Here is a 24,961-nt window from a genome sequence, read left to right as displayed (position 1 = left end):
AACACCCCAGGTGCCACTTCGTGAGATGTGGCCTCGCGAGACGTGGCCCTGCGACACCTCCAACGCGTCCATATGACCTCCTTGGCACGAGACGCCCGAAGCACCCCAGGTGCCATTCATGAGATGTGGGTTATAGGCTCGCGAGACGAGTGGGATCCCACGTTGCCACTAGGAGCGTCGTGAGACTATTTTTATTTTCCTCAACAAGGTGGATTTTTTGCATCCACAGTAATGCTTATGATATTTGCTAATTTTTCTAGTTTAGCATCTAATTGTTAATATTTTCAATTTATAAATGAATATGAGGTTATTAGTTGAAATATGATTACTAGATTAATAATTGCTCACATTCTTATTAATGAACATATTAGTAATTAATTGATTTGTGTGCATCACATTGATGGTGGATACTTGGGGATTCTTTAATTAAGTAACCAAATTACACAAAAAATAAAATAAATAAATAGCAATTGGAGTTCTCAAGCTTCACCACTTGTATCATTTTGGTCTCAAATTTTGTGTTTTGTAGTAATTAGGTCCCCAACATTTATTGTGGCTCACATAGGCCCCAATGATACATTTCATTAAATAAACTCTAATTTATAAGAGTAAAATGAGATTTAATAAAATATAACATTGAGACCTATGTGAGCCAAAAAGTAAAAATTGATGATCTAATTGCCAAGCTAAGTCATACAAATGGTAAAACTTTGGACCCTCAAGTGATATTTACCTTACAAAAATATAAATAAACAAATAATAAAAGACCTCATTGATTTTAAAGAGCTAATCATTTTCACATAAATATAAATATTTTATTTTGGGCTCAATATTTTAGCCTAATTTCACTATAGAGTTGTTATATTTGAAAATATTTTGACTAAATTCAAATCAGGAACAATTTTTAACCATTTGACAAAACTCATAATTAAAAAAAATGTATTTTTCAAAATAAAAGGTCTGTGAAATTTAACTAAAATATTGAACCAAAATGATATTACCATTTCCTTTTAAACAACTAGGCTAAGTCAAAATTTCATTATAATGTAGGCACAAGCTCGATTTCATAACGACACAAATGTCATTTTAATTTTGGATATCAACACAACTGCCTTCTATTAACACCTAATTATAATAATTACTTGCAACGTACAAACAAAAGAGCTATATATATTTCATAAATTAAAGAGGTATTTGTTTTACATCTTATATATTTGAATCATAATTCTTCAAACGGATCATATTATTTTGGACTCTGTGTTTTAAAAAAATTATCGATCAAATCTTGTGTTTTTGTTAAATGACAATTTAGATCATGTATTTTGCAAAATAGAACAAAAGAGTAACTAACTAGATTTTGGTCAAACTTTTTTTTATACATAACCAAAATGACCTCAAGTTTTGTTAATTAATCAATTAATTAAATAATTAAAAATATATTTTGAAATAAAAAATTTATTAAATTGTTTTTAAATAAAAAATAATCAAAAAACTATTTTAACCCTAAATCTAACCAAAATTAATCTTAAATCTAAAATAAAAAATAAAATAAAACCAATCCTAAACCAAAAATAATTACAAATTTTAAACTTTTTTCATTTCCCTCCACGTTCATCCCTAAATTTTTCCAAAAACTCGTTTCATCTTTAATCTTAAAACATAAAATTCCCAAATTAAAAATAACACATCCAAAGTTCCTGAACACAGAACCTAGAAACTCATAACATCAACAGAAATCAAAAATCAAAATCACAACATCAACAATTCTATGAACTCAAAACCAACAAATCCTGTATAATAAATAAATCAAAACTTTATCGGTAGAAGAACATGACTTGCAACCCAGAATGCCAAACCCAGATTTCAAAATCAAAATCACAGTGCAAAATCAAAACCTAGATTTATCATCATATTTCAAAATCAAACCTAGATTTCATATCACATTTCAAAATCAAAACCCAAACCCTTTGTTTGTTCGTCTTCCTCAAACATCAAACCATATGCATTAAAAACCAAGACCCAATGGAATAAAAGAAAAATAATCAAGCTTTTGTTGAATCGTCCTCTGTTGTCGTCACCTTCCTTGGCCAGAGATGGAGCAGATTTAAGATCAGTGTTGTTGCCGCCCAACTCGATTCTCCGCTCAACAGATCCTCCCCCTTGAAGCATTCCACCGTCGTTGACTGAAGCTCCCCACCCACTATCGATGGTGCCTTTATCCCGTCAAAGCAGACCATAACTCTAGGCGCCCCTCAATCAGCATAACCCCCTCGCACCAGTCCTTGTCAGAAAACTAGAGACCCCTACCAATTGTTGTCATTGTCCCCGTCTGCCTGAGTTCTTACGATTGAAGTCCAGATCTGACGATTGAAGTTCCTTCCCCGAGTGAAGCTCAGCACCCACCTCATTAGCGAGATCTGAGGTATCTACGTTCGACCTAGGCACCACGAACGACGACAATGGAGCATCCACAAACGGGCATCGATTTACAGCCCTCATCGCCAGAAACTTGACCCATCCATTTATGACGACTTCGGCATCGATCTATTTCCTGCAACGACTTCAGAGTAGGATTCGACTTTGGCTCGAAGTGAACGACGAAGCAGGGAGATGAAGGTCACAGTGAAGGAAGAAGGTGAGGGAGGAGATAAGGATCACAGTGAAGGTGAAGGTCACGGTTAAGAACAGAAGAAGAAAAAGGTAAAATTAAAAGTTTTAATTTTATTTTTAATTTTTGTTTGTATTTCTATGCGGAAATTAATTTTGGACGTTTGATGTTAATGTTATTAGTTTAGGGTTTATATTTAATTTTGATGTTAGGTTGAAGTTTAAATTATATTTAGAATTAAAATATTTATGCTTAATTAAAAATTATTTTAATTTTTTTTTTCATTTTAAAATCAATTTAATTTATTTTTTATGGTAAAATCTATTATCATTATTCAATAATTAAAAAATTTGATGGTATTTTAGTCGTAATAAAAAATTGTTTGATTAAAATTAAGTTTAGGGTATCATTTTATTTCATTTTGCAAAACGCAGGATTCAAATTATCATTTAACAAAATAGAGAGTCCGATCAGTAACTTTTGTACAACACAGAAGACAAAATTGTATTTACCCTTATTAAAATGTCGTCTACTTTTTAAGGTTGAGAACTAAATTTTCTTAGATGACAAACATGAACATTTCTTAATATAATAAATAATTACATAAGAAAATAAAGATTTAATACAATATCAAATACAAAATGTATGAAAAAATATAATAAACTTTAGACGATTATTCCAATTGTAAATTTTTATCGTTATATTGATTTAGTGATAAGTATGTCTTTTAGAAATTAAAAATGCTCAATTTAAAAGAATTTTTAAAAGAATCTACCATGATTTAAGTGTAAAAAGATTAATAAAAAAAATTGTATTAATTTTTGTGGTGCGGGCGTACTCATGCAGCTCTTTTTTGTACCATTAATATTAAATCAATTGCTTTAATATAAGGTAAACCATAGACCATATGGTGGACATGTGTACAACCTATAATTGTTTTCTTTTAATTTTTTTATCCATTTTTATATCAAGTCTTCTTTTTCGTTCACTATAGTTGGGGTTGCCTGGTATCGTTAGTCTTTTTTGGGCTTTCTCTGTAGAGGCGGCTGGTGAATAAATGACTTGGAGACAATGATGTATTAGAATGTTAAAGTAAACACAAAAGACTCATTTATCTAAAGCGATACACTGTGTTTGTTTGTCAAGAAAGAAAAACTTGTGGAGAAATAAAAGATATGGGTATGATATCAGCTCGCATGGTGGCTCAGTGTAACTTTTGCTGGTGAAACAAATATCCCTCCACCTCCCATGTGGGGTTGTTACAACCCCTCACTACCTGCTCGAGTGCGGGATGAAGTCACAATGGACTTCATCGAAGGTTTACCAAAGTCTAATGGATTTTCACAATCCTTGTGGTGGTTGACAGGTTGAGCAAACATGCTCACTTTTCGAGTTTAAAGCATCCATTCATGGCACAAAATCATAGCTTCCATTTTTATCAAAGAAATAGTGTGTCTCCATGGTATTCCCACATCTCTCATTTTGGACTGAGATTGAATTTTCCTCGATCATTTTTTGAAAGAGCTCTTTCAATTACAGGGTACTTCTCTCAAGTGTAGTACTGCTTATCACCTGCAAATCAAACCCCAAAGCAAAGTCATCAATCGTTGTCTAGAAAAGCTTATTTGACCTGTTTTACCTTAGATAAGCGTCGATAGTGAATTAAGTGGCTTCCTTGGTAGAATACTAGTACAATACTGCCCATCATTCTGCCACGGGGTGTTCTCCCTTAAGGCCTTGTATGGTCGCGATCCACCTTCTTTAGAAGTATCACCATTGAGTAATAGCTACTCGATCATGATGCTATCTTGGATGACCTTTGGATGCACTTACTTCATTCTCAGCAACAAACGAAGAAGATGAACTTGGCATTGGTGGCATGGTGTTTATTTTTTAAAAGTCTTTGGTTGTCCGCCCAACCAAAAGTTTGTTGCACATTATTATGGTCCTTAATGGGTGCTAGAGCGCATCAGGGCAGTGGCAAGGGACATGCTCTCTCTTCTTCTCAACTTCCTACCCATTTCATTGATGAATTTAAATTGCTAGTTGAACTAGAAAAAAAATTTGGGCGTACGACCAAAGCAAGTCTAACAGGGAACTTGGAAGTTTTGATTCAACGGAAGAATTTACCTTTGAGGCTACTTCGGATGATTTCCAGCGGATCACCAACCAATTCCTTGAAGACAAGGTGAATGCTTGGGGAAAGTAATGATAAGCCTCTAATTCAGTTCACCAGTGCTAAGCTTAAGGCCACTTGGGCAACCCTGGTGTTTTCGTTGATTTCATGTATTTCTCTTCTTGTTTCTAACGAGGGTGATTTGGGATTTGGGCCTTCTCTTTTATTTTCAGTTAGGCCTTAGGACTGGGAGAAAAAGTTAGTCCTTAAAAGGTGGAGTGTGCGAACAGAATATTCATCGTGTGTTTTTGTAATTGCGCTTGGCTCAGGGAGTGTTCTAGCTACTCGAATGCCTAGAATTTGGTCTCCAAAAATAAAATACTCATTCTCATTACCTGAGATTATTTCATTCATTTTCTCTGGTGTGTACATCAAACCCCAAAGCATGTCATAAAGTCATTATATCACACAAGTTAACAAGGGAAGCATTTTTCCTTGAAAAAAGAAAAGAAAAGAAAAGGGATGCATTTCGTGCACCCGTCACTGCTGTAATTGAAGTGGGTAATGCAGTATCATATAGCATTTGGTCATCTAAAGCCATTAATTTCATCTTCGGCCGAACCAGAATTGAATTAAATACGAGGAACTCCTTTTCCAAAACCATTAATCAGTATGGTCTAAAATAGGGCCCACGCAAGACTACTATTCTCAACAAGAAAAAGAATAGCCCTTGTAATATGATATGGTGACAAAAGAAAATGGGTGAAATGTTGCAGCATTATGCAACCTATAACGGTGATGAGATTATCACAGCCAGCCAGAATGAGCAATATGCACAGTTGAGAAAGATGAGAGCAAATGGGCTGAAACAGCTACTCTTGAATGGAGTAGATATGAGAATGCTGATACTAATTTAATCTGCCAACTGTAGCTTTTTTTAACAGAACAAAAAGGGCAGAAGGTTAAAAAAAGAGAGAAGATGACAAAAAGAAAAATAAAAACACTAGCAAAATGAGAACGATAGCAAAAACAAACTTAAGATCGGCACAAAACCATGACAGTGTTTCCCCGTTGAATAGATTCTTTTGTATCAAACCTCAGATTTTTAGTTGTTCCAGGATCTGCGCTGTGACTGTCTTTGATTCTACTAAATCATCCACTGCAGATTTGCTCCTGGCTTCGTCTGTTTGAGTAGGTAATTGATTATGCAGTGTTGGAGCAGGGGCTGCTGGAACGTCTTCTTTCAAAATGGCTGGTTGATCTTCTTTTAGAACGGGTAGAGGTTCGTCTTTTCTAACTAGAGGATTGTCCTTCTGAACAGGTGGAGCGGCAAATACTGGCACAGCCTGTCTGATAGTTACAGGAGGAGCGATTCGTACTGGAGGTGCTCGCATAACCTGGCGTGAAACTGCAGCTGGTGGAGGAAGTGGCGGAGCAGAGAACACAGGCACAGCAGTTCTTATTGTTACCGGTGGTGCAATGCCATGGCAAGATGTCCTCATTTGGCGGATGGGGACATACGGTGCTGCTCCAACAGCAGGGAACTTCAGAGGACGGGACCCGCGGCTTTCAGGTGGAAGAGGTTGTGGTTGTATCATATGACTGTCATTAAGTAAACTAGGATGGGGTCTGTGTCGAGAAGCTGTCTTTTGGCAAATTAAGGGGAGTATTTTTGATGTGGTAGCTGGGGGAGTTTGTGGACTCGTTGGCCTTGTGTGCTGAACTGGAAACTTCTTTGGAAATGGTATTGGGGCATTTGGATTTGCCATTTTTTCCTTCAGTCGATAATTCGACAATGCTCGGGCTATAGTTATCTGCTCCAGCTCATCGCTGCTTTCTGGTTCAGATGAAGAACTTGCAGTTTCTTTCGCCACTGCCCAGAAGGAAAACATTTCGTTCAAATTTGACTAGACAATTTATACTCAAAGGAGTCGTAAATTTTACTGTTTAAATTTAACAATTTAATGAAAACAGAGGTAAAAAGATGCATCACATATATTGGAAACAGGTGCAGGAACCATCTTAATAGTTTTAGTTGCGCCATTATGTGCATTGATGCTTGAAAGCCTTAATCTTAATGAGACTCACATTGTTTTAAAGACGACCAGGCTGCCATTGCCGCATTCTTCTCTGCTTGTTTTTTGTTCTTTGCTGGTTCTCCTGTAAAAATGATACCTGCTAATTCTACTGTCCCTGTAAAAACTGGCAGGTGCCCAAGACCTGAACGGTATGTTGTATATTGGGGCAATGGAGCTCCAACTCTTTGAGCTATTTCCTGTAAGAGGTTTTTGTAAACCCCCGTCTCATCCTAATAAAAGAAATCTATAATCAGTATTCAGAAAAACAAAGTAGAAGCCACACAAACAAGCCAAGCAAAAAATACGTACAAAGTATATCAAAACTATGCACATTTATCCCCTTCTCTTTATTCTCCTTATATTGGTCTATACCCTTCAAAAAATTATGAATATAAACCAGAAAGGCCACTCAAGGTTGGCAAAGACATAAACCATAGATACAAGCATGCTTATGATCCATTCACACCGTTACATTTATATACCTACTATATTACCAACAAATACATAACCACGTCATAGATTTCCTGAAATAGCAACTTGTAAATGTAAGACATTTATGGTCAATTACTGATAACGCATTGGTAAAATTTTGGGGCAAGCATATGCCCATAGCATCATAAATTTCCTTCGGTGATGAGTTTGTGAAGTGTACTAGATTATTAATTCATAATTTCAAAATGTGTATACTTAAAGATAATAAAGGAAATAAGAAGCCAGAAATATGCTACAAACGCATAATATAAGGAAATGAATAAAGATAATAACATTTCAAATCACCAGAGATTATCAATACATTACTCATTGAGTACTAAATATGGTAGAAATCAGTTCAATGAATTTTCTGCGTTTCTCGTTGGCAATCCCAGAAAAGGGTCGACAAGAAAAAAGTGCAAAAAGAAATATCATAATAAAAAGGCAACTTCCCAGTAAGCTCTAGTTAATGTCGAACCAATTTTTTATGACCAAAAATACCCTCCACTCTCAATCAATTCATTACCATAATATACAATCAGAATTGTGAGAACAGCTCACAGCTGATAGGAAGATTTTTTTTGGAAAAAAAAACACAAAGAAAGAAAGCCCAACTAGGTTTCACACTAAAGAAGAGGCTTCCCTCTTGTCATTACTAAATTACATATATTGTTCGGTCAAAAAATCTCACTATCTGAGAACCCCTGTACTTAAACCAGAACAAGGGCATTTCGGTCATTCCATACATAAAGCTTGTTGCCGGAGATCTAAATCTCCCGTGATTCACTAAAGCTTAATAATAATAATAAAAAGCTTACTACCAAAGAAGAAGAAGAAGGCAAACATAATTTAATTCAATGGAAAAAAATTAATTTCATATCTCTTTACTTTTCAGAGTTATAGGGTTGAAGACATTCATTTGATCACTAAAGAAGTCGAATAAGATCGAATCCAAAACCCTAATGAAACCCTAACAGAAGTTGATGAAGAAAAGTCATGAAAGAGAGAGAACTGACCAGGATCCTAGCGGCGAGAGAGTGAGAGGGGCCACGGCTAGAGAGAGAGTTAAGTGCAACTTCAGCGGCGGAGTGCTCAGCCTGACGGAGAGTTGAGCAATAGTGAGGGCTTTCGAAGGTCTCGCCGTTAAAGTTGACGGTGGCTTTGAACCTCGGCGCGTGGTCTGGACCTTCTCTAATGCAGGTATAAGAAGGGAGGTTGAAGCAGCTCCTCTGGGCCAGCTCTTGAAGCTGGTTTTTGTACATTTCGCCCTCCGATTCTTCTCCCTCTCAAAACCCTAAAACCTCTCTAACTCACGTTTTACCACCACCACCACCCACCTTCTTCTTCTTCTTCTTGCTCTATTTCTTAAGCTCCCACCCAAGCAAGTGGGTTTCCCCGAAAACCCCAGCTGTGAGGCTAGATCGGATCATATGGGTACCCAGGTCGAACTCCAGCCGGAGATAATGGCGGGGGAAGAGGAGTACTACTCCGACCAAGATCAAGGGTTTTGGTTTTATCTAGGGTTTGTTTCAGAAGTTGAAGAAAGAAAAAAATTATTAAAAAAGAAAAGAAAAGAAAAGTTTTCTAGAGAGAAGATGATGAAGTTGTGAAATGAAATGAAGCTGAAAGAAAGAAGAAGTAAAATTTCTAGCAATGGGAGAATTTTTCTTTTCTATTTTTTTTGGAGAAGAAAAATAATAATGATAATAATAAATAAAATTTAAAAATTAGAAAATTTATTATTTAATTTTTTTTTGTTGCTGGGAGTCAACTTAACGTTATAGGCCACACTGCATGGATGTGATCTTTTCCTAGATTTTCTAAATTTTTGTTTTTGTTTTTTATTTTTTTATTATTATTTTCTGTCTACCAACGCCAACTCTGTTTCCCGCCCCCACTTTTCTCAGACCAAATTTTTTTTTTATGAAGTTAAGAAGATAATTAAATTTGGATTTTTTTTAAAATCTTTATTAGAGAAAAAGCATAGAAACCAGAGTTAATTTGGAACTAAATTTCGAGGAAAATAATAACTATATTATATAAATAAATAAATAAACTAGAGTTGGGTTGGGGCGTTTACATTAATGGACCTCTTTTTTGTTTTTTAATAATTTATAAATAAATATTAAAACAAATGGTACCGATTGGAGACGTAGTCAAAAGGATTTTGGTACTACTTAAAACGTTCTAAGCTTTTATAGAGAGAGAGAGAGTGACAGAGGTGACATTAATGCTCTTCTCTTCTATACCATGCCATACCATACCAAAATACAAATACTTCTAAGTCACAAATATAATCATAATAAAATTAATCATTTGAATTTGTATAATTTGTAAAAATATTTATTTACAAAATAAATATAAATAAAATTGGAAATTGGTAAATGTTTTGTTGTGTTAAAAGGTATTAAATGTAATAATAATGTGAATAGTAAAGAGTTGATGACTATAAAGAAGGTATGCATTTGGTTAAGTAAATGCAACCTCATTAAACCATGTCGTTTTTATGGCAAGTGTTTGATAACAACACAGCTGCTACCTGCTTCTATCATCTATTATGGACCACCCCCACTCCCACTCCCACTCCCTTTAATTTACACAAATTACTACTTATTACTTTTGTTATTTCTATTTTTATTTTTTTTAAAATGATATATTTATATGTATACGCATTACAATATTTTGATTAGGAATACATGATGCTTAACTATAACGATGCTTTAGTACCATGAAGCTAATCCTTGTGACAATTACCACATCTATGGGGTGAATAAATTAAATTCAAGAAAGCTAGATTAATTTTTGTTTCTTCATTTTTTAGAAAAAGAAAGAAAAGATGGAGACTTGATTCCCCAAAAACACCCCATTATTATTGTTGGGTAGTTGCAATGCACTAATACTAGCATTAACATGACTATTAATGAGTCATTAAAAATTGTGGATCTCAACTTTTTATTAATGAAGTTGTGGACCGAACCTTTCTTTTTTATTATTATTTTGTCCCTTCTTTTCCAAGGGGGGTTTGTAGACCAAGCTTGGTCTTTTAAGCTAAAATGTGTTTGTTATAATAATAATAATTATTATTATTATTATTATTATTATTATTATTTATATGCACATGGACCAATACAATCGGTTCCTAGAGCAAAAGTTTTGGACCATGCACTAATAAATGCACATATAAATACTTGACATTTGTAATTCACTTATCACCTTAGTCACAAAGATTTTACTAAAGTCATACATTTTGCAACTTTATAATAAATCATTTTTAGTGGTTTTCTTTTCTTTTTTCTTTTAGAGAAAATTAAATTGCCCTAACGGAAATTGTGAAAACCAAATACAACTCGATGTAAGAATACAATGAACAAGGTAATTGATTAAAGAAATGTTACAATTCAATTGCAATAGATACAAATAATCAAGAGAGATATAGAATAAAAGAAGTAAATAGAAAATACAACTCTAAGCATAAAAATACAAATAAATATATGAAGAAGAAGCAAGTAAAAACAAGAGAAAAAGAATAACAAAATATGAACAAGAACAATAGAAAGAACTCTCACACTCACAGAACTAAAGTGTAGAGTAGTGAGAATTACCAATTTAAATAAGGTTCAAGACCTTTGCCCAAAATCTTATTTCTCATGTTCTCTAAGCACTAAGAGAACTCACAAATGGAAATAGCTCTACAAAATTATCAAATTTTTTGGGTGTATTTCTAGCCAAGTACTCTAGTGGATAGAAATGATATGTCTTACAAGTGAGCATTAAGCTCCTATTTATAGAGTTTTCGACACCCTATGAATTTCAAATTCCACCCCCTTGGTTGTTACTGACCCCTTGGTTGACCAATGTTTAATTGAGAGTTTATGGAATTAAAAAGAAGATTTTAGAGTTACTTGGGTTGTTAAAAACGTTCAAATTGGAAAAAAAAATGGAATTTGGCTGCCAGAACCTCAGGCCGCGACCTGGGACATTCCAAGTCGCACCCATGAGCCTTTGATTCCCATGTCGCGGCCTAGGATGCTCTTGGTCGTGGCCTTGATAAGTACCGAATTTGTCTATTTTTAATTCATTATTCTTCTATGATTATGCAATTGATGATTTATTTATATATGTTTAATTAGTTTATTTTGTGTTTTTAGGAATTTCAAGACATTTGGATGAAAACGAATGAATTTGAGATGTTTTACAAGCAATGGTTAAGCTAGAATGTACAAGTCTGAAAATTTACACTTGATTTTGATAATTTTTCAATACTATTTTTGGAAATATACCTACAAAAACAAGTTTATCTTTTTCTTAGCTTTCCATAGCTTTTTGAATCGTCCAATTTTGAGTTATATCGAGGAAGTTATGCTTAAAATACTTTCAGTCGATGCAGCAGAACAAAACTGAAAAATGGGAAAAATTGCTACGGGCGCGGCCAACAATGTCCCAGGCTGCGGCCAGAGCCTGATTTTCTGGAAAATACATTTTCTAGTGCCCGCGGCCGCCAAGAAACACTAGCCACGTCCAGCGATCAATTTTTCCTTAAATTTCAAATTTTAAATGTAATTTTTGGTGGGGATAAAAAAGAGATTATGGTTAACTTTGAATACAACTTTGGAATGCAAATTTTAGAGGCTAGAGCAACAGAGGAGGAGAAAAGACTTCATCATAAACATTCTTCAATCTAGTTTTTTTTTCTTCTAAAAACTCTTTTATTTTCATTGAATATTTATGTTTATGACTATGAATATGATTATGGAGTAGTTTCCTTTATAGTTGAGGGTTATTTCAAAACCCTAGACATGAGATTTTGAATGCATCGATGAATTTTATTCCTTCTATTCCCTTATATTAAATTGCTTCTATTTTCTATTTGAATGTTATGAATCAATTTTTCCTTAAATTTCAATTTTTAAATGTAATTTTTGGTGTGATATAAAAGTGATTAGGGTTAACTTTGAATACAACTTTAGAATGAAAATTTTAGAGGCTAAAGCAACAGAGGAGGAGAAAATATATCATCATAAACATTCTTCAATCTAGTTTTTCTTTCTTCTAAAAACTCTTTTATTTTAATTGAATATTTATATTTATGAATATGAATATGATTATGGAGTAGTTTTCTTTATAGTTGAGGGTTATTTCAAAACCCTAGACATGAGATCTTGAATGCATCGATGAATTTTATTCCTTCTATTCCCTTATATTAAATTGCTTATATTTTCTATTTGAATGTTATGAATCGATTTTTTCTTAAATTTCAATTTTTAAATGTAATTTTTGGTGGGATATAAAAGGGATTAGGGTTAACTTTGAATACAACTTTGGAATGTAAATTTTAGAGGCTAGAGCAACAGAGGAGGAGAAAAGACATCATCATAAGCATTCTTCAATCTAGTTTTTCTTTCTTCTAAAAGCTCTTTGATTTTCATTGAATATTTTTGTTTATAAATATGGATATGATTATGGAGTAGTTTCCTTTATAGTTGAGGGTTATTTCAAAACCCTAGACATGAGATCTTGAATGCATCGATGAATTTTATTCCTTCTACTCCATTATATTAAATTGCTTATATTTTCTATTTGAATGTTATGAATCGATTTTTTCTTAAATTTCAATTTTTAAATGTAATTTTTGGTGGGATATAAAAGGGATTAGGGTTAACTTTGAATACAACTTTGGAATGTAAATTTTAGAGGCTAGAGCAACAGAGGAGGAGAAAAGACATCATCATAAGCATTCTTCAATCTAGTTTTTCTTTCTTCTAAAAGCTCTTTGATTTTCATTGAATATTTTTGTTTATAAATATGGATATGATTATGGAGTAGTTTCCTTTATAGTTGAGGGTTATTTCAAAACCCTAGACATGAGATCTTGAATGCATCGATGAATTTTATACCTTCTATTCCCTTATATTAAATTGCTTATATTTTCTATTTGAATGTTATGAATCGATTTTTTCTTAAATTTCAATTTTTAAGTGTAATTTTTGGTGGGATATAAAAGGGATTAGGGTTAACTTTGAATACAACTTTGGAATGTAAATTTTAGAGGCTAGAGCAACAGAGGAGGAGAAAAGACATCATCATAAGCATTCTTCAATCTAGTTTTTCTTTATTCTAAAAACTCTTTGATTTTCATTGAATATTTATGTTTATAAATATGGATATGATTATGGAGTAGTTTCCTTTATAGTTGAGGGTTATTTCAAAACCCTAGACATGAGATCTTAAATGCATCGATGAATTTTATTCCTTTTATTCCCTTATATTAAATTGCTTCTATTTTCTATTTGAATGTTATGAATCAATTTTTCCTTAAATTTCAATTTTTAAATGTAATTTTTGGTGGGATATAAAAGGGATTAGGGTTAACTTTGAATACAACTTTGGAATGTAAATTTTAGAGGCTAGAGCAACAAAGGAGGAGAAAAGACATCATCATAAACATTCTTCAATCTAGTTTTTCTTTCATCTAAAAACTCTTTTATTTTCATTGAATATTTATGTTTACGAATATGAATATGATTATGGAGTAGTTTCCTTTATAGTTGAGGGTTATTTCAAAACCCTAGACATGAGATCTTGAATGCATCGATGAATTTTATTCCTTCTATTCCCTTATATTAAATTGCTTATATTTTCTATTTGAATGTTATGAATCGATTTTTTCTTAAATTTGAATTTTTAAATGTAATTTTTGGTGGGATATAAAAGGGATTAAGGTTAACTTTGAATACAACTTTGGAATGTAAATTTTAGAGGCTAGAGCAATAGAGGAGGAGAAAAGACATCATCATAAGCATTCTTCAATCTAGTTTTTCTTTCTTCTAAAAGCTCTTTGATTTTCATTGAATATTTATGTTTATAAATATGGATATGATTATGGAGTAGTTTCCTTTATAGTTGAGGGTTATTTCAAAACCCTAGACATGAGATCTTGAATGCATCGATGAATTTTATTCTTTCTATTCCCTTATATTAAATTGCTTCTATTTTCTATTTGAATGTTATGAATCGATTTTTCCTTAAATTTCAATTTTTAAATGTAATTTTTGGTGGGATATAAAAGGGATTAGGGTTAACTTTGATTACAACTTTGGAATGCAAATTTTAGATGCTAGAGCAACAGAGGAGGAGAAAAGACAGCATCATAAACATTCTTCAATCTAGTTTTTCTTTCTTCTAAAAACTCTTTTATTTTCATTGAATATTTATGTTTACGAATATGAATATGATTATGGAGTAGTTTCCTTTATAGTTGAGGGTTATTTCAAAACCCTAGACATGAGATCTTGAATGCATCGATGAATTTTATTCCTTTTATTCCCTTATATTAAATTGCTTCTATTTTCTATTTGAATGTTATGAATCTTATAAATTCTTGTTTAGATGGCCACTAATTAAGGTTTTTCATTATTCTACTATCATCTTAGGATTTCTATTCACCTAATAGTTTATGATTCTACGTAGTGTGATAAATTACAATTAGAGTATTGTGAATGGTATTTTATTTGTGATGAAGAATAGAACCTATGTTAAATGAATTGCATGCTTAATGAATTTGCTGTCTAGATTAACTTATTTCAATTGAATGTAATGCTTTTCCTGGGTTAAATAGATCGCATGCTTAATGAGTTTATTGCTTGGTAAAAATGATTTATTAAGGATGCTTAGTTTTAATTAATTATATTAGGGAAACTGGGATAATTGACTACTTAAGTGTTATCTGCGGGGTTAATACTTTAATTGGGAGTATGGAATATTATTTGTCATTGTTGATGGATTGATTGTCGAAGGTGGAGAATAATTCTTAACTGTTTCTTTAAAATCATATTATCCATTGTTCTTTGTATATTACTTTATTTTGTGTTATTAAATCTTGAAACAAAATCCCCTATTTAATTCTTGTTTTTAAATTGAATGATAAATTGAATATTAGTCCTTGTGGGTTCGACCCTTACTAACACTTTACTAATAATATAGTTGGTAATAAGGAATAAATATATTTAAATTTGATATGGCATACGACACCCATTAAATTTTTGGCGTCATTGGCGGGGACTATTTTATTTAATTTGTTATTCATTTTTTTCTTTTCACTAACTTTTTTAGGACTTGCATAAAACATGATTTGAGACATGGAAATGTACTATCAAAACTATTATGATCCTCAAATGAATAGATATGACCCTTATTCTAACAATTACAATTCACAATGGGAAGAATATTCTAATACTTTCTATGGTGGAAATCAATATGTTGAGCCAAATTACTACTCTCAATCAGAATATAATGAGTTCACGCCGCAATATTCAGATCCATCAATTGGAGATCTCATCAATGCACTAAATGCCAGCAATCTCCAACTTCAACAGATGTTAGAGCAGGCTTATGGGCCTTTTCCTCAACAACCTCATACAGGAATGTCACAAGATCACGAACCATCAATTTTAGATATGCTAAAAACTTTAGTGGCTTCAACTATACAAACCCAAGTTATTCTTCAGAGTACAAAAGCGTCCCGCAATAATTTGGAGAGTACTATGGGACAAATTGCTACATCATTGAATAATATTGAGGTTGAGAGTAATGGAGAATTACCCACAGAATTAGAGAATAATCCAATAGAGAATGATGGTACACTAACTCTTCAAAGTGGTCCATAACTTGACATACCACCTTATCCAGACATAACATTTGATCTAATTCCAACTCAAGAAGTCAACAATTCAACCCTAGAAACATCTTCTCCACTGGAGATTGAAACTTTCACGCCAGTTGGTCCATCATCACAGAATATGCTACACAAACCAATTGTCAAATCGTATGTCCATATTCCTAATTTTCCGAGTAGATTGACAAAATTTAAGAATGAGGAGGAAAATAAGGTGATCCTTAAAATCAATATTTCGCTCCTTACAACCATTAAACAAGTACCACCATATGCTAAGCTTCCTAAGGAGTTGTCCACAAATAAAAGGAAGCTGAAGGGTGATAAAAAGATAAGTGTGGGGGAGAATGTTTCTGCTATTCTCCAAAGGAAGTTGCTACCCAAGTGTCAAGACCTTTGGATGTTTATAAATTCATACATTGTCGGTAAAACCAAGTTTGATCATTGTATGATAGATTTAGGAGCATCTATTAATGATATATCTTATTCTATTTTTGCTTCTTTAAAGCCAGGGTTATTAAAAGAAACTAGTATTCTTATTCGATTGGCTGATCGCACTAATGTTTATTCCCTAAGGGTAGTTGAAGATGTTTTGGTGCATGTTCAATTGAGGAGGCCATTCCGACTTATTACAAGTACAAAGCTGGATGTCAATGTATGGGTACTTACAATAGAATTTGATGATGAAGTTATACAATTTGATATATGGAACTCTATTGATAAGTACAAGATGAAGAAGGTTTTGTTAAATGACCCACCATAATAATTATAACCACATCATTCAGTCGAGCTAACAACATTAAACAAACCAAACTTGCGGGAGTTTTTCTTACACTTGTCTTTTTATTCTGCATTGATTTTTTATTTAGTATATGCCTTGAGGACAATGCTAAAATTAAGTGTGGGGAAGGGAAAACTTCCTGTTTTATTTTTATTTGTCATTTGTTTATTTATTTTTTGCTGTTTATTTGTGTTTGTGTTGTTTAGTTGTTTCTAGTGTCATTCTTTTTTTAATTTTTTAGTTTGTCATAAGCATGGTTATGTTGAAAGTTGTCTGTCAATGATAAAACTTCTGATTGAGATAAGAATATGTCTAGGAAATTGATGAATTCTGCATGAATTGTGTGCTTAACTCTTGTGTGGTTGTTACTTAACCTTGATCTTAGATTTTTAAACATAATGCGTGTACAATTAGATTTACCTTTCACTAGTATTTGGATATATTTATGCATGCTATCGTCTATATATATAGTCTCGACCACTCTAGAAACCATTGATTAATTGTTTGAGGCGAAATCCTAAGTACACATGATTAGGAAGATGATTAAGGCTTGTTCTTTGGATCATTTGAGCCTTTCAATATTACCTATGAAATTGAATATCCTAGTTTCCCATTTTTGAGCCATAATGACTAATCTTTTTCTTTTATAAGCCAATATCTAAACCTTTTGCAGCTTAAATTTTTTTTATTCTTTTTGTGACCCATTACACCATAGTTTTATATATGATTGTTTGATTTGGTGGGTTGGGTTATGGATTGTAAGAAGGGAAAGTTGTATTGGTTTGTTGGATTATAATGTGAAAGTATATGATCTACTATTTCTTCCAATGAGTTGAATTGAAAAGAAAAAAAACAGAAAAAAGTCTACACTGAGAAATATGAAAAAAAAAGTATTGCAAAAGTATAAGTGTGGGGGAAATAGTAAGATCAACGTGGAAAGAAAAAATGAAAAGATTATGTATTTTCTTGAATTGTATGAGAAATTTGTGAGAAGATCTAGAGAATAGAAAAAAAAAATATATAGGCTATGGTGTGATTTAAGCTTATATATTCATTTTTCATCTACTTCTAACCTTAGCCTTACATTACAAGCTTTTAAAGACCTTTTGACTATTGATTATGTGGGTTTACATTAGTGGAGAATAATTGGTTAATGTTTATGGAGTGGATGCTTTTCATGAAAATATGTACTATACAAGAGACTTTAAAACATACTTTAGCATGTATAAATTGATTCGAAAGTTTGTGTTTTGTTAAGTTTGATTATGTATAATCATAAAGAGATCAAGTTTAAGTGGTGACTGGGTATTGAGTTGAAATTATGAGGATTGTGGAATTTAGATTTTTCTTATGAAGTATTTGTTTGATCAATTTTTGAGACAACTAATGCTTTCGACAAAACCATTGCTTATGTGTTTAGTATTTATTTTGTTTGCTTGAGGACAAGAAAATGTCAAGTGTGGGGAAATTTGATAAGTACCGAATTTTTCTATTTTTAATTCATTATTCTTCTATGATTATGCACTTGATTATTTATTTATATATGTTTAATTAGTTTATTTTTTGTTTTTAGGATTTTCAAGACATTTGGATGAAAACGAATGAATTTGGGATGTTTTACAAGCAATGGTTAAGCTCGGAATTACAAGTCTGAAACTTTACACTTGATTTTGATAATTTTCAATACTCTTTTGGAAATATACCTAGAAATACAAATTTTATATCTTTTTCTTATATTTCCATAGATTTTTTAATCGTCCAATTCCGAGTTATATCGAGTAAGTTATGCTTAAAATACTTTCAGTTGCTGTAGTAGAAGAAAACTGAAAAACGGGAAAAATTGCTACAGTTGCGGCCAGCCTTATTCCAGGTCGCGGCCTGGTGGACAGAACTTAGTGGCCACGGCCAGCGCCCGATTTTCTAGAAAATACATTTTCTAGTGGCCGCGACTACCAAGAAACACTGGTCGCAGCCATGCGATCAATTTTTCCTTAAATTTCAATTTTTAAATGTAATTTTTGGTGGGCTATAAAAGGGATTAGGGTTAACTTTGAATACAACTTTGGAATGCGAATTTTAGAGGCTAGAGCAGCAGAGGAGGAGAAAATACATCATCATAAACATTCTTCAATCTAGTTTTTCTTTCTTCTAAAAACTATTTTATTTTCATTGAATATTTATGTTTATGAATATGAATATGATTATGGAGTAGTTTTCTTTATAGTTGAGGGTTATTTCAAAACCCTAGACATGAGATCTTTAATGCATCGATGAATTTTATTCCTTCTATTCCCTTATATTAAATTGCTTCTATTTTCTATTTGAATGTTATGAATCTTGTAAAATCTTGTTTAGATGGCCACTAATTAGGGTTTTTCACTATTCTACTATCATCTTAGGATTTTTATTCACCTAATAGTTTAGGATTCTAAGTAGAGTAATAAATTGCAATTAGAGTATTGTGAAGGGTATTTTAATTGTGATGAAGAATAGAACCTAGGTTAAATGAATTGCATGCTTAATGAATTTGTTATCTTGATTAACTTGTGTTCCATTGAATGTAATGCTTTTCCTGGGTTAAATAGATCGCATGCTTAATGAGTTTATTGCTTGGTAAAAATGATTAATTAAGAACGCTTAGCTTTAATTAATTATATCAGGGAAACTAGGATAACTGACTGCTTAAGTGTTATTTGCGGGGTTAATAGTTTAATTGAGAGTATGGAATATTATTCGTCATTGTTGATAGATTGATTGTCGAAGGTGGAGAATAATTCTTAATTGTTTCTTTAAAATCGTATTATCTATTATCCATTGTTCTTTGTTTATTACTTTATTTTGTGTTATTAAATCTTGAAACAAAATCCCATATTTAATTCTTGTGTTTTAAATTGAATGATAAATTGAATAATAGTCCTTGCGGGTTCCACCCTCACTACCATTTTACTAATAATTTAATGAGTAATAAGGAATACATATATTTAAATTTGATACGGCATCCAACACCCATTGGCCCTGGAGGCTATTGTAACCTCCCAATTTTGCACATTTTGTCAAAACGTCTCAATATCTTTCCCACATGGTTTTGTAACCTCCATACACCTAATGGAAGTTAAAAACATATCTTCAACAGCCATATCACATTAATTTATGAAATTCAATCTCAAAATGTGCAACTCTCAATCCACACATTATTGAGTAATATTTGGAAGTTACAAATTTGTAGCTGATTTTGTAAGTCCAAAATATGTTACACTTGGACACACACATATGTCCAACTTGTAACTCTCAATACTATGTTACCACTTGTGACAAGTCACATTTGTCACATTATTTAAATAGTCACTGTAATGACCCAAATTTCCTAATAAGGTTTAGGACTTTGATTTGGAGGCCGGGAGGGCCATAACTGATTTATTACGCAATTAAATGATTATATGCATGATTATGTGAATTATATTATTATATGATGATAAATGCATGCATATGGGTCCACTTTTCATTATAAGGACATTTTGGTAATTTGGCCCATTGAGGGCATATTTATATATTTTCATGCATGTTGGTGAATAATGAATAAGACCACATTATAATGTCGATTTGTTTGAGTCTTTTGACATGACACGATCTTTGAATGCAAGTTAGCGGTTTGCTCATAACAGGGTTAATTTCGGGGCTCGGGGTGAGTCTCGGGGCAATGTGAGGATTAGTACATTACTGGGAATTACAGGGGAATGGCGTATGATTTATTAGCATTTGAGAATATTGGGAATAACAGGAATTGGAGGGCATTAATTATGATTAACGAGATAGGGGAGAAAGGACGATTTTGCCCTTGGTGGCTGTTAAGGGTTTTACTTAAGCTTGGGGGTATTTTTGTCTTTTGACTTAATGATATATGTGAATTAGAGAAGGCTGTAGAAAAACTAAACCAAAACAGAGCTCATCTTTTTCTTCTCCCGTTCATCTTCTCCTTCTCTTTTTCCTTTGAGTTTTTGAAGCTCCTTTTGAGGATTCAAGCTAGGGAACCAAGCCTTGAGGGTCTAGGGTTATGTTCTACCATTGAAGAGGGTGTAATTCTAAGCTTGAGGTAAGATTTTGGCCATAAAAACCCTAGTTCTCGCTCTGTTTTTCATTGATTTTCAGTGGGAATTTTTGATTTGGATAGTGAGAATTGATGGAAGTTTTTGGCAAAGGTTGATTGGGTTATGATGCCTAGGACTTGTATGTTGGGTATTTGGGTTCATTTGTGAGTTTGGTTGAAGTTTGGAAGCAAGTTTTGAAGATTGTAATTGGAGAGCTCGAAGGAGGAAAAACAAGGGTTGAAAAACCCTGGTTGTAGCGCTACAGCACCCAAGGGAGGGCACTACAACACTGTCCAGGGCAAGTCATCCCTGTTTGTAGCTCTATGGTGCTAGGGGGCAGCGCTCCAGTGCTACCCTGTTTTTCCAGGGTCCTATTTTGGGCACTTTTAAGGGTTTTTGGCTCGGGGTTTCCATTCCTAAGGCTCGGGATTTAATCTACTAACCGTTTGGGTACGATTCGAGGTCCCAGGAGTGAGGTCTAGACCATGAACCTTTTATTGTTGATTTCATTAATTGGATTCCATATTTGGTTATGACTAGGTGACTGCTGAGGGATCAAAGGATCGATCATTCTCAAGGATCGTTCATTTATTATTTCTCGCTCGAACCAGAGGTAAGAAAACTGTTCCCAGTATGTGACATGCATGTTTTTGATGTAGCATGTTGAGTGCTCTATTTGTATATCTGGAATGCATATCAAATGCTTGGAAATTTGCTTATCTATGAATGGTATTGACATATTAGTCAGAATCGGCAATGGTGTCAGTATTAATTGTGAAGCTGTGACTTATTAGTCAAGTTCGACAGTAGTACTGAGCATTGGTTGTATGGTATTAGCGTGTTTAACACAAGCCAAAAAGATTAGATCTAATCGACATAAGCATTATCATCATAAGCATGAAATGCTTGACCGTCCTTAAGTTCCATTCTTGACAGTATGGGGCTGGTAGGTCACGATAGGGTGATCTGTGGTACTTATGTATTGTGGGATGATGCCCGGACGTGGTGGGAAGTAGTATCCCAGAAATGAGATACAGTTGTGATGGACTGGAAAGAATTTAGGCAGCTGTTTAATGAAAAATATTACTATGATGTAGCCCAGACTGCTAAGATGAATGAGTTTATGAACCTGGTTCAGGGCAATGCAACAGTAACCAGGTATGTTAACAGATTTGATGGGTTGGCCAAGTTTGCTTTTGATATGGTACCCATAGGGGGTGTTTGGTATGAGGTTTGGGTTTCAGGGAGTAAAGTTAGAGGGGGTTTAGATTAAGGGAATGTGAAACTCAAGTGTTTAAAGGGGTTAAGATTACCCTCAAATCAAGCTAAAAAATGGGACCCACTTGGAAACACAAACCCTAAGCCATTAAAAATAAATTTACCAAACATGGGTTAGATTTAACATTCCCATTCCCACCAAACCAAACCCCCATACTAAACACCCCCATAGATTTACCTCGGAAGGAAAATTTTATCCAGGGATTGAATCCTTGAATAGTTCAGGGCGCTAGAGTCGCCCCAGTGCATGAAATTTCTACCTACGCTCATGTGGTAGGGAAGGCTCTTATTGTTGAGAGCACAAGAAATCAGATTAAGAAGAAGAGTGATGAAGAGCACAGAGCTCAGATAGTGGCACCTCCATTTATTGGAGTGACCAAGAATAAGAACTGGAGGACTTATCCAATATGTGCTCGGTGCAAGAGGCGTCATTTGAAGGGATGCCGAGCAAAGGCATGTTTCTTATGTGGAATTGTTGGGAATTTCAATAGGGATTGCCCAAGTCGAGAGACAGATGGAAAAAAGGGGATGGATAGCTCGACTCCAGCTCGAGTGTTCGTTCCGAAGCAGTCGGAGACTGAGACTAAGGCTAGTCCCTCAGGGGTGGCAGGTCAGCTTTTTAGCTTAGATTTTTTTTTTGTATTGTGCTGACTAGTTTGGTGCCATGTTGTTCTTTGCTTTATTGCATCTGGAGAAGCATAGACTTGTCATACCAATTGCATGATTATGTTGTGATGAGTTAGGTTATGGTGGAAATGACTCATCAGTTGTTTTGATAAAGTTGGTTATGAATGACTTCAGTATGATCCTGGATTTGGATTGGTGAACCAATTGTGGGGAAATGCTAGATTGCAAGGAAAGGATAGTAACTCTTGGGTTTGAGAATGGGAAACCCTGGTGGTAGATGACACTGTGCATGAATTTTGTATGCTTATGACATCTGTATTTAGAGCGAGAGATCTATTGTAGGGGGATGCATAGAACTCTTAGCTAGTATGATGGATACCACTTAGGTTGTAACAGTGGGATTAGGACAGACTGGATTATTCTGTGAAGTTCTGGATGTATTTTCAGGGGATTTGCCAGGGTTACCTTTACATAAAAGATAAATAGTGATTACATTGATGCTAGAAAAGGAATTAGGTCTAGGGCACTATATTGAAAAGCTTTAGCAGAGCTGTAAGAACTAAAGGATAAATTATTGAGTAAGATGGTATTCTCCAAGGTGGATCTTTGATCTGGTTATTGCCAGCTAGAGATCAGGGAGAAGGATATGCAGAAGATTGCTTTCATATTAGATAAGAGCACTAGGAGTGTTGGGTTGTGTTTTGAGGTTTTGATTAATGCCAAGTTATTTTTATGGATTAGATGAACAAAGTATTCAAATATTATTTGAATTGAATTTGTGATCGTCTAGATCAGTGGTATTGTGCTATATTCTCGGTTGGATATTTTCCAAGATCAAGGAATGCCTTTGAGGGTAGGAGTTTCCTTGGACGGGGCAGGGTATTATATGTGCTTTGGGAATGATTTCTGAGTCTTCTTACAGATCAGAATCATGTTGTAGGTTGTTGTGACACCTCAGTGATAAGGAAAAAGGGATTGCCTATGCATCATGTTAGTTAAAGGATATGACTAGAACTAGAGTGGAGTTATTGGTGTGGCCAAAATTATGTTTGATTTACTCTTTCAAAGAGGATCAAGGGAAAACAGTTAAGTGATCCATAAATGGGAAAATTGAGGAGAATGTCTTAGCTGGATTAGCTAAGGATTATGCAGTGTCAGGTATGGGTCTATCATGGTATAAGGATCAAATTTGGAATTCGATGGACATTGGGATTAAATGGGAGATTCTGGATGAATCTTATACTACTCTCTTACTCTCTTTATCCAGGCATCATGAAAGATGTATTACGATATGAAAGCTTTATAGTGATGGCCTGGGATGGAGAGGGACATTATGGAATACATGACAAAGTTCTTAACCTATTAGCAGGTCGAGACAGAGTATCAGAAACCAGTAAGGCTATTGTAGCCTTTGAGTATTCCATAGTGGAAATAAGGAAACTTTGGGATGGGATTCACAGTGGGGCTGCCCAGGATAGTGGGTTAGCGTGATTTGGATTGGGTCATTATGGACCAATATTTAAAGTGAGCCCACTTCTATCATTAAGGACAAGTAACACAGCTGATCAGTATTTAGTTCTTTGTGTGAGAGAGGTAGTGTGCCTTCATAGAATTCGAGGTCTATCTTATCAGATGAAGACTCTATTATTACTTCCATGTTTTGGGAAAGGTTACAGAAGGCAATGAATATACAGTTGGAATTTAACACAATTTATTACTCTTAGGCTTATGGTAAATCAGAGAAAGAGTTATCCAGTTATTGGAAGGGCATCTTATGAGATGAATGTGATGTTATATTTGGATCCTGAGGTAGTTTAGGGGATCATTGAGGTTATTGAAAAGGTTAGAGCTTGGATGCTCACTTCTCAGAGTAAATGGAAAAGTTAGGAACATGGAGTTCCAAGTAGAAGATTGTATCTTTCTTAAAGTAACACCATGGAAAGGGGTGAGGAGTTAAGGGCAAGTTGAGCCCTAGATTAATATGAACCTTTGAATCCTAGATAGGATCGGGTAGGTTGCCTTTGGATTGGCCTTATCTTTGGCACTATTGGCTGTATACATTGTATTTTATATTTCCATGTTGAGGATATGGGTTAATAGATTCTCATGTGTTGAGTTATGAGAATCTAGAGATTGAGGTTAAGTTATCCTATCAAGGGTAGCCAGTCTAGATATGAGATAGAAAGAGCAAGGTGTTGAGAAGTAAAGCTATACCTTTAGTTAAGGTATGATACAAAAATAGTGAGGTT

General features: G+C 33.8%; 2 protein-coding genes and 1 long non-coding RNA gene across 3 annotated transcripts; 1 reads left to right on the top strand and 2 right to left on the bottom strand.

The window, feature by feature from the left end:
- Positions 1–1,698: 1,698 nt before the first annotated feature.
- On the bottom strand, positions 1,699–2,866 carry LOC133788580 (uncharacterized). Its single transcript, XR_009873287.1, has 2 exons — positions 1,959–2,866; positions 1,699–1,895 (listed from the first exon to the last, which is right to left on the bottom strand). It is a non-coding gene; the product is annotated as an uncharacterized LOC133788580 (long non-coding RNA).
- Positions 2,867–5,583: 2,717 nt separating this feature from the next.
- On the bottom strand, positions 5,584–8,933 carry LOC133788579 (double-stranded RNA-binding protein 2). The gene is made up of 3 exons (XM_062226103.1): positions 8,290–8,933; positions 6,813–7,032; positions 5,584–6,597 (listed from the first exon to the last, which is right to left on the bottom strand). The coding sequence occupies exons 1-3, from the start codon at positions 8,533–8,535 to the stop codon at positions 5,822–5,824; spliced, it is 1,242 nt and encodes a 413-aa protein (XP_062082087.1). The 5' UTR covers positions 8,536–8,933; the 3' UTR covers positions 5,584–5,821.
- Positions 8,934–15,408: 6,475 nt separating this feature from the next.
- LOC133792117 (uncharacterized) lies at positions 15,409–16,704 on the top strand. Its single transcript, XM_062230039.1, has 2 exons — positions 15,409–15,907; positions 15,959–16,704. Exons 1-2 carry the CDS (start codon positions 15,409–15,411, stop codon positions 16,702–16,704), a joined length of 1,245 nt encoding a protein of 414 aa, XP_062086023.1.
- The last annotated feature ends 8,257 nt before the right edge of the window (positions 16,705–24,961 follow it).

Source organism: Humulus lupulus, chromosome 7 (assembly GCF_963169125.1).
Source record: "Humulus lupulus chromosome 7, drHumLupu1.1, whole genome shotgun sequence".
Classification (NCBI taxonomy): domain Eukaryota; kingdom Viridiplantae; phylum Streptophyta; class Magnoliopsida; order Rosales; family Cannabaceae; genus Humulus; species Humulus lupulus.
Note: the sequence above shows the minus strand (reverse complement) of the source record. Positions and strands in the feature narration are given on the sequence as shown.